An 11,055-nucleotide genomic window follows, 5' to 3' on the forward strand; every position below is an offset into this window, starting at 1 on the left:
AGAATAAGTTTAAAACTGAACTGAAAACTGAACCACGAAATAAGACCGAAATTCAAAAGAAAAAAAATGATGACAAAAAACAACGCGAAAAAACAGTGAATAGAAAAGTTTCAGAGCAAACGAAACAAGATCAGAAATTTCCTCAACAGACGACGTATTTCAGTGAATTAAAGAGACCGGTGACCAGCGACGCGAGACCAGTAAACACTAGTACTAAACCAGTAAACACTAGTACTAAACCAGTGACCGCTTGTACTAAACCAGTGACCGCTAGTACTAAACAAGTGACCGCTAGTACGAGACCAGTGACCACCCGGGCAAATCCAGTGACCACCAGTAGTACAAGACCAGTGACTAGCAGTAGAAGTCAAGTGACCACAAGTACTTGGCCAGAGACCACCCGTGCAAGTCCAGTGACCACCAGTAGTACAAGACCAGTGACTAGCAGTAGAAGTCAAGTGACCGCTAGTACTTGGCCAGAGACCACCCGAGCAAGTCCAGTGACCACCAGCAGTACAAGACCAGTGACTAGCAATAGAAGTCAAGTGACCACAAGTACTTGGCCAGTGACCACCCGAGCAGGTCCAGTGACCACCAGCAGTACAAGACCAGTGACTAGCAGTAGAAGTCAAGTGACCACAAGTACTTGGCCAGAGACCACCTGTGCAAGTCCAGTGACCACCAGCAGTACAAGACCAGTGACTAGCAATAGAAGTCAAGTGACCACAAGTACTTGGCCAGAGACCACCGGAGCAAGTCCAGTGACCACCAATAGTAAAAGACCAGTGACTAGCAGTAGAAGTCAAGTGACCGCTAGTACTTGGCCAGAGACCACCCGAGCAAGTCCAGTGACCACCAGCAGTACAAGACCAGTGACTAGCAGTAGAAGTCAAGTGACCGCTAGTACTTGGCCAGAGACCACCCGAGCAAGTCCAGTGACCACCAGCAGTACAAGACCAGTGACTAGCAGTAGAAGTCAAGTGACCGCTAGTACTTGGCCAGAGACCACCCGAGCAAGTCCAGTGACCACCAGCAGTACAAGACCAGTAACTAGCAGTAGAAGTCAAGTGACCACCAGTACTTGGCCAGAGACCACCCGTGCAAGTCCAGTGACCACCAATAGTACAAGACCAGTGACTAGCAGTAGAAGTCAAGTGACCACTAGTACTTGGCCAGAGACCACCCAAGCAAATAAAAGGACCAATACAACACCAGTGATTAACAGCACTAGAATAGTGACCTACAGTAAGAGACCAGGGGCTACTAGCATTAGTCCGACTGCCAATTTAACTAAACAATTTGAAATACTTAAAAAGTCATCGGATAAAGATTTAAGACGAGCGGATGAAATAGTGAATAAAATGGAAAACCTCAGCGTTTCATCAGAATCAGAATCTAAACAATTAGAAACTGTGTAAGTGAAACGTAGTTTGTTACACGTGGTGAATTTCAAATCATCTCTGAATTGAACAATGCCTTTTGTTATCCCCGCTATTGTGAAGATACTATTCTTCTGTGTGATCAGAAGCCATTCAGTCAAATCCTATTCATACTACCCGGCACTAGTACACAGTTATATCTCCTGATTTATAGAACTTGGTGTTATATATATTTACAGGTCTTTGGATGGTTCTCTTGATGGTTCATATGAAGAACGCCCCAAAGGTAATTCAAGTAGCCTACAGTCAGTGAAATTAGTAAAAAAGTAGAAAAGGACCTTGTAAAAACTAAGTAATTCCATTGAAAATTAGGTCTCAGAAAAATGTTTTCAAAAAAAGATTTACTCCTAAATCATTTGAAGATGAAGTTAAGAAGTAAAATCATTTTAAGGGTTTAAAAATTTTTGTGAAATTTGGCCCTTGTTATTTATTACATTAGAAAGGATGGCAGCACTGAGACTACCACTTTAAAAAGGTTTATGGTTTTTTCTCTCAAATATTTTCAGGGAAAAACTGATATTTAAATGTTTTTATTTCCTTCAGGTGATTCGTATCAATATTATACCGGTAATTCTGCTACAAGCGGTGATATGTATTCGGCGAAAACTTCACGAGTTCTCGATGAAAACCTGTCTCGCGAGATGATTCATAAATTACAAAAAGAATTGGTTTCCAGGCAAACCGTACCGGGGCCAGTAGTCGATTTAACTCGCGACGATTCAGAGGATGAAATACAATTTCAATCTATGCCTACGAGTTGTGAGTGTTCTTTCGACTTGACGAAAAATGAATCAGTCGTTGGAAATTCTTCGGATTTCGATGCGAAAAGTTCCGACGAAAGAAGAGTCGAAACGCCGAAAAGGAAAATAGTTACGGATGACACGTACAGTAAGAAACGACGTGTCATAGGTGTAAATAGTGAGAGCAGCGTTCTGTCCTCGTACGGACTGGGACTAGGACCAGATGAGAGTAGTATTCCGTCTGCGTATGGACGCGGGCTAGGACGAGGTGAGAGTTGCGTTTCATCTACGCACGGACACGGGGTAGGACGAGGTGAGGGTTGTCTTCCGTCTGCTTACGGACGCGGGCGAGGACGAGGAAAATTGAACCAGCCGAAACAACTTGAAAACGTTGCTAAAGAAACTGATGAAAGAATCATCGTTATTAAAAGTGTCCAAGATGACAATGCTGACGATAGTAGATCGTTCTCTAGAGTAGATCACGCGGTAGATCGTGATAAAAACGTGTTCGAAGACGCGACGAATCTTGTCGGTTCCGAAAATTGTGAAAATCGGGAAGAATTGGAAAATAAGAAACCGACGACGACCGAACGTCCTGAACAAAACAACAACATAGCGAACGAAGAGAGTCATTGGTCCGATGAATATTCCAGGTCACTTAGTGCATATAACCGTAGCGTCATCAATGATAAATGTTCTGAACGAACTGCTTCGAAACGAGCTCCGCCAGGGTTTCAATCACCTCAACAATCGTCTTCAAATACATCGTCGACGAAAGTTTACGCGGAATGTCGTTCCAGCAGCCGCCGTCGCGTTAAATCACCGTTTACCGACGACAGTCCGCTGCTGTCGGAAAACTATCGCAACTTCGATGAAAACGCTCGATGGATGTCGCCGTGGAACTGGCAAGGTTACGGCTCAAATCCGATGACCGGATTCGAGGATCTGCTCGGACCGTGCGGTGGTCCGCCTAACGCGATGATGAACACTGATTATTCTAGCATGATGCAGCGACATCGGTTTATGACGTCGAGTAACCGTTTCATATCTCCGTATTATAATTACCCGATGCCTAGACCTCCCGGATTTATGAGACGACCCCCGGGATTTATGAGATCACCCCCTGAGGGATTCGCACCGCGCTGTTTTAACAGCATGCCTCCGCCTCCCGGATTTCAGACGTCCGCGATACCTCAGATGCAGTATCCGTATTACCGCACGCTCGACGCGACAGCCGCGAACAGCGGTAATATCGGTAATAACTGGACCGAGGATGTGGTAACGTCTCCTTCGGACAGCGGTTCAACGGCTAGCGACAAAACGAATGAATCCATCGATAAACAACGTAAGCTTAAATCTATTCCCGATACTAACAATAACAATACGTCATCGTCGTCATCGGTAACGCCGAATAAAGATTTAAACCGATCTCTAAACGCGTCGCTCAATTCGACGCTCGTCGATTATTCGGATTCCGATAACGAGGCCAGCGACGATTCGTGGGTCGCGCGTGATTTAGTCGGCGACACTAAACGACGTAACGAGTTAAAGAGTCAATCGAGCAGCAGCAGTTTGAGCAGCGACAACGAAATATTCTTCAAACCGAATCCGAATATAAATTTACCGAATCGTTCGTTGAATCCGTGGTTGAATCGTTACGCAGAGCAGACGACGAATTCGTCCAATCGGAGACCGTCGAATCGCGCGTTTACGAGTAGTTTCAACGATGATAATTTACCGGCGGCGACTCGCAGGAATCGACCGGCGAAACGTCTCGGTTGGACTAACGCGGGTATCGCTAAAACGAGTCCGAATACGATGACAACGACGTCGCCGCGAAGCGCCAATAATTCCCCGGTTACCGGCGGTGTGAATACGTGGTCGGCGTTCGGACAATCGGATTGGCGGAACCGAACTCCCGACGTGTCGCCTACGAGTTTCACTTACCCGAAACGTTACTCGTTCGAGTCGCCGACGAACGTCGTCTCGTCTCCCGTTGATTATCTGTGGAAACAGAGATATTACGCGAAGCTATCGATGAGCGACGTTAAATTCATCGATTCTCATTGTCACATCGATTTCATATTCAATAAATCGAAACATCGCGGATCGTGGAGCGAATATAAACAGTTACACGCCGATACGTTCATGGTTAACTACGCCGGCTGTATTACTAACTTCTGTGATCCGAGGACTTATAAACAGAATGGTAGGTTTTCAGGGGGGGGGGGGGCTGCATGGGTCAATTGATTAGAATAGGCTCCCGTTTACCGCTCGGAAAAAATACCTCTTCCTGCATTTGCAACAGAAATTTACCTATGTTTTACAGATAATTTTCCGACAATCTGGACGGCATCGGGTTATTTATGACTAGTATACCCTTTGATTAAATTTTGGGGGTCTCCTTAAAAAGCCTCAGTGAGGTCAAGGGGGTCTTGCGACTCATAAGACCTCCTGAATGTGACCCTGGACCTAGTTGCTAACTTAAAACCAGTCTTAGACCGACTTTTGTCTAAGTTCTGTAGCAAACCTTCAACCAGTCTATGATAGATTTAAGACCACTATTGGACTTACGTCATGACTCTTCAACTTGACCTTGGTTTTAAACTCAAGTGTTGAATCTATATTTGATTCACTGATGATGATCGATCTATTTCAGGTGTATGGGTCGATATACTGAAAGAAGATCAGGTTTGGGGAGCTTTCGGTTGTCATCCTAAATGCGCGAGTGAGTTCAACGACGAGAAGGCGGAATTTCTTCGCGAAATAATGAAGCATCCGAAAGTTGTGGCTCTGGGTGAAATAGGTCTGGATTATTCAAAACAGTAGTGAGTATTAAAACACCTATCGATGAGTTACTATTTGAGTTATTTCGATGAACCATCATCCTGAATGCGTCTCTTTTCTCATTTATTTTAGCTTTCTAGAAAAGGCCGATATTCAGAAAGAAGTCTTCATCAAACAGTTGAAAATCGCTATAGAATGCAAGAAACCGTTGGTAATTCATTGTAGAGAGGCAGATAAAGATTGTATCGAGATCATGAAAATGGTAAGCAATACGCAACACTTAGGAGTTAGTTCCGCTCTTCTGGACTCAGTTCCACGGTTCAGGATTTCATTTGGTTCCACAGTACAGGACTCAGTTCCACAGTACAGGACTCAGTTCCACAGCTCAGGACTCAGTTCTACAGTTTACACATCTTAGCCTCCTACTCTTCAGCATCTGTGCTTATCTTTCAAGATGGAGTTAAAGAACTTGTTAAGAAAGCATTTTGATATCCAAACTAGGAAGCGCCTTTGAACATCCATCATTGCACAATACAAATGATTTACTCATTGCTTCATTCAATAATTCCTTTATTCAAACTTTCATTTATTCATAAGTCTATTCAATCATACCTTTATTCAATCCTTCATTCCTCTATTCAATCCTTCATTCCTCTATTCAATCTCTCATTCCTTCATTCCTCTATTCAATCTCTCATTCTCAATTCGTCATTCATTCATACCTTTTTAATCAATCTTTCATTCCTTCATTCCTCTATTCATTCATTCCTCTATTCATTCATTCCTCTATTCAATCTCTCATTCTCAATTCGTCATTCATTCATACCTTTTTAATCAATCTTTCATTCCTTCATTCCTCTATTCCTTCATTCCTCTATTCATTCATTCCTCTATTCATTCATTCCTCTATTCAATCTCTCATTCTCAATTCGTCATTCATTCATACCTTTTTAATCAATCTTTCATTCCTTCATTCCTCTATTCCTTCATTCCTCTATTCATTCATTCCTCTATTCAATCATTCCTCTATTCAATCTTTGATTCATTCATGCCTCATTTGTTGATGTATTGTATATATATATTTACAGTACGTTCCGCGAGATTATAAAATTCACAGACATTGTTTCACCGAGGATTGGGAAACCGCCGTTCCGTGGTTGGAACATTTCTCCAATCTATATTTGGGATTCACGGCGTTGTTGACGTATCCGAGAGCCCGTGGAATTCATGACGTTGTCCGTAGGATGCCCGTAGATCGGATACTATTAGAAACGGATGCCCCGTATTTTATTCCTTCATATGTAAGTACCGGTACTCGAATTGAGAGAAACCAAATATCTACTGCTGGACCCTGGACCCTCTCTGACACCCTTCTGCCATAACCCTGCACCCACTCTTGATATTCTGCTGCCTGGTCCCTGCATCTCCTTGAACATTTGATACACCGTTCTTTCTATTAGAACTTCACCCGAGACAATTTTGACGAAAAGAACCCACAAATCACACATCAGACATTTTATCAGCAAATTTTCAAAACTGTGAATGTGTTCGGAGCTGATCTAGGGCTGTATTATTTACCGTGTGATTTGTGTAATTACAGGTGCCGAGGGATGAAGTAAAGTTATCACATCCCGGTATGGCGTTGTGTGTCGCGTATGAAGTAGCTAAACACAGACGTCTTCCTATCGACGACGTTTTACAAATAATACGCGAAAATACTCGAAAAATGTACAACGTATAAAAACAACATGAATCATCGGTGTGAAAATTACAGACAGTCGTAGTTTGTGTATCTTATCATTAATTCACACACAGTATTATAATTATCATTAGTTATAAGTTTTATTTTGTAGTTTCATCGAGTTCATTCTATTTTGCTATTAGGCGAATGTATGTTTAGTTAGACCAGGGGCCGTCCATTAAGTACACGTGTATCCAGGGGCCAGTTGCACAGTCGTGACTTAAGTCCAAAAGTGGTCTTAAAACTTAAGACTGGTCTTAAGTTGTTAGATTGTCTATAGAACTAAGTTGGTCTTAGACTGGTCTTAAGTCTAAGCCATGACTCTGCAACCGGCCCCAGAGGATCAAGAATTGAATACTGTAGATAATGTTTAATTGTATGCGTATTGTGAGTTCCATACACACTTTATGAATGGTCACTTTAGATAGATAAAAAAACAATGATTATTTCATAATAAGCTCTTGACGATGTTCAAAGATGATGTTGAATTGAAAATGAATTTGAATTTTGTATATAATTCATGCAATTTGAGAATTATTATGTCGGAGAAATCTGCGAGATATTTCGGTGTTAGTTTTGTTATAATTAAGTAATAATGTCATAATCGATAATGTTTTATTTTTTGCAATATAATTTGAAGGTATAAAAAGCCAGTGTTTGTTGAATGTGTTTTGCTTTTCGGTTGTTTTGTGGAATAAAAATGTTTGCCGGTATCATCCCTCCCTCAGATCATTGTATTGTATTATTTGGAAAATGCTGTGTTTGAACCCGGGACAACCCTGTACATCCTCTATTCAGAATCAGGACCACTCTGAATCAGTGTCAGTACTTACTTTTAAGATATCAACATTTTACCGTACGGTGCTGCCTCTATGCTCATCGTTAGCGGGATTTTTATACACTAACGTTAGTCAACTCTGGCAAGCTAAGGTCACGGAGTATAACTGGACAGCACGTCGAACGTCGATTGCCAGAGTTGACTTTAGTTAGTGTATGAAAACCCCGCTAACGATGAGCACAGCGGCAGCACCGTACGGTCGGAACACCCCTGCACATCCTTCAGCATCAGGACAACTTGGACCACTCATGGGTTTGAACCCGGGACACCTCCGTACAGCCTCTATTCAGAATCAGAACCACTCTGAATCAGTGTCAGTACTTACTTTTAAGATATCAACATTTTACCGTACGGTGCTGCCTCTATGCTCATCGTTAGCGGGATTTTTATACACTAACGTTAGTCAACTCTGGCAAGCTAAGGTCACGGAGTATAACTGGATAGCACGTCGATTGCCAGAGTTGACTTTAGTTAGTGTATGAAAACCCCGCTAACGATGAACATAGCGACAGCACCGTACGGTCTGGACACCCGGCCCTGTACATCCTTTATTCAGCATCAGGACAACTTGGACCACTCATGGGTTTGAACCCGGGATACCCCCATACATCCTCTTTTCAGCATCAGAACCACTCTGAATCAGAATCAGTAATTGATGGGTTCGAACCCGGGACACCCCTGTACATCCTCTATTCAGCATCAGGACCACTCTGAATCAGTATCAGTAATTGATGGGTTCGAATCCGGGACACCCCTGTTCATCCTCTATTCAGCATCAGAACCACTCTGAATCAGTATCAGTAATTACTGGGTTCGAACCCAGGACATCCTTGTACATCCTCCACTCTGAATCAATATCAGTAATTATGCTGGAATCCAGGACCCAGTTCCACAGTTGTGAGTTAGAGTTAACTCTGAGTTAAAGTTTATTCATTTTCAATGTTTTATTTATCCCAGGGTCAAATCTTAACTCAGAACTGTAGAACTGTGGACCCAGGACGACACTACAATTCATCCTCTATTCAGCTTCAGGACTATGAATCAGTATCAGTTATTGATGGGTTCGAACCCAGGACACCCCTGTACATCCTCTATTCAGCATCAGTACCGCTCTGAATCAATTATCAGTAATAACGTTTTTTTGAGATATCAACATTTTACCGTACGGTGCTGCCTCTATGCTCATCGTTAGCGAGATTTTTATACACTAACGTTAGTCAACTCTGGCAAGCTAAGGTCACGGAGTATAACTGGACAGCACGTCGATTGCCAGAGTTGACTTTAGTTAGTGTATGAAAACCCCGCTAACGATGAACGTAGCGGCAGCACCGTACGGTCGGGACACCCGTGTACATCCTTTATTCAGCATCAGGACAACTTGGACCACTCATGGGTTTGAACCCGGGATACCCCCATACATCCTCTTTTCAGCATCAGAACCACTCTGAATCAGAATCAGTAATTGATGGGTTCGAACCCGGGACACCCCTGTACATCCTCTATTCAGCATCAGGACCACTCTATATCAGTATCAGTAATTGATGGGTTCGAATCCGGGACACCCCTGTTCATCCTCTATTCAGCATCAGAACCACTCTGAATCAGTATCAGTAATTACTGGGTTCGAACCCAGGACATCCTTGTACATCCTCCACTCTGAATCAATATCAGTAATTATGCTGGAATCCAGGACCCAGTTCCACAGTTGTGAGTTAGAGTTAACTCTGAGTTAAAGTTTATTCATTTTCAATGTTTTATTTATCCCAGGGTCAAATCTTAACTCAGAACTGTAGAACTGTGGACCCAGGACGACACTACAATTCATCCTCTATTCAGCTTCAGGACTATGAATCAGTATCAGTTATTGATGGGTTCGAACCCAGGACACCCCTGTACATCCTCTATTCAGCATCAGTACCGCTCTGAATCAATTATCAGTAATAACGTTTTTTTTTAGATATCAACATTTTACCGTACGGTGCTGCCTCTATGCTCATCGTTAGCGAGATTTTTATACACTAACGTTAGTCAACTCTGGCAAGCTAAGGTCACGGAGTATAACTGGACAGCACGTCGATTGCCAGAGTTGACTTTAGTTAGTGTATGAAAACCCCGCTAACGATGAACGTAGCGGCAGCACCGTACGGTCGGGACACCCGTGTACATCCTTTATTCAGCATCAGGACAACTTGGACCACTCATGGGTTTGAACCCGGGACACCCCCGTACATCCTCTATTCAGCATCAGAACCACTCCGGATCAGTATCAGTAATTGTAGAGAGAATCCCACAATGATAATAAAAAGTCCGAAAATGAAACTTCGAGATGGTAGTTTATTTCAACGTTTCGACTATATCCTAATAGTCATCTTCAGGAATAATGAGATACTACAAAAATTATGAGATATATATATATACAATCCAGAGACAAAGAGACTAATTCAAGTAATCAGAGTTGATACAAACTAAAGGAAAATTTACCGTACGGTGCTGCCTCTATGCTCATCGTTAGCGGGATTTTTATACACTAACGTTAGTCAACTCTGGCAAGCTAAGGTCACGGAGTATAACTGGATAGCACGTCGATTGCCAGAGTTGACTTTAGTTAGTGTATGAAAACCCCGCTAACGATGAGCATAGCGACAGCACCGTACGGTCTGGACACCCGGCCCTGTACATCCTTTATTCAGCATCAGGACAACTTGGACCACTCATGGGTTTGAACCCGGGATACCCCCGTACATCCTCTTTTCAGCATCAGAACCACTCTAAATCAGTATCAGTAATTGATGGGTTCGATCCCAGGACACCCCTGTACACTCCTCTATTCAGGCATCGGGACCACTCTGAATCAGTGTCAGTAATTGATGGGTTCGAACCCAGGACATCCCTGTACATCCTCCACTCTGAATCAGTATCAGTAATTATGCTGGAGCCCAGGACGACACTACAATTCATCCTCTATTAATCTTATCAGTAATTGATTGGTTCGAACCCGGGACACCCCTGTTCATCCTCTATTCAGCATCAGAACCACTCTGAATCAGTGCAGTAATTACTGGGTTCGAACCCAGGACATCCTTGTACATCCTCCACTCTGAATCAATATCAGTAATTATGCTGGAACCCAGGACCCAGTTCCACAGTTGTGAGTTAGAGTTAACTCTGAGTTAAAGTTTATTCATTTTCAATGTTTTATTTAACCCAGGGTCAAATCTTAACTCAGAACTGTAGAACTGTGGACCCAGGACGACACTACAATTCATCCTCTATTCAGCTTCAGGACTATGAATCAGTATCAGTTATTGATGGGTTCGATCCCAGGACACCCCTGTACATCCTCTATTCAGCATCAGTACCGCTCTGAATCAATTATCAGTAATAACGCTTTTTTAAGATATCAACATTTTACCGTACGGTGCTGCCTCTATGCTCATCGTTAGCGGGATTTTTATACACTAACGTTAGTCAACTCTGGCAAGCTAAGGTCACGGAGTATAACTGGATAGC

At 42.8% G+C, this 11,055-nt stretch overlaps 1 protein-coding gene across 1 annotated transcript; it reads left to right on the top strand.

The window, feature by feature from the left end:
• The first annotated feature begins 2,210 nt into the window (after window positions 1-2,210).
• LOC141901761 (uncharacterized) lies at window positions 2,211-7,342 on the top strand. The gene is made up of 5 exons (XM_074789208.1): window positions 2,211-4,388; window positions 4,839-5,004; window positions 5,099-5,228; window positions 6,055-6,267; window positions 6,567-7,342. The coding sequence occupies exons 1-5, from the start codon at window positions 3,068-3,070 to the stop codon at window positions 6,705-6,707; spliced, it is 1,971 nt and encodes a 656-aa protein (XP_074645309.1). The 5' UTR covers window positions 2,211-3,067; the 3' UTR covers window positions 6,708-7,342.
• The last annotated feature ends 3,713 nt before the right edge of the window (window positions 7,343-11,055 follow it).

The sequence above is a fragment of the Tubulanus polymorphus genome, chromosome 3 (genome assembly GCF_964204645.1).
Source record: "Tubulanus polymorphus chromosome 3, tnTubPoly1.2, whole genome shotgun sequence".
NCBI lineage: Eukaryota > Metazoa > Nemertea > Palaeonemertea > Tubulaniformes > Tubulanidae > Tubulanus > Tubulanus polymorphus.

Bases quoted from the DNA above. Each gene is read 5' to 3' on its own strand.
- LOC141901761 (XM_074789208.1), top strand. From the start codon at position 3,068: ATGTCGCCGTGGAACTGGCAAGGTTACGGCTCAAATCCGATGACCGGA. The intron at 4,389-4,838 runs GTAGGTTTTCAG...GATCTATTTCAG, and splicing joins GAGGACTTATAAACAGAATG to GTGTATGGGTCGATATACTG. The intron at 5,229-6,054 runs GTAAGCAATACG...ATATATTTACAG, and splicing joins GTATCGAGATCATGAAAATG to TACGTTCCGCGAGATTATAA.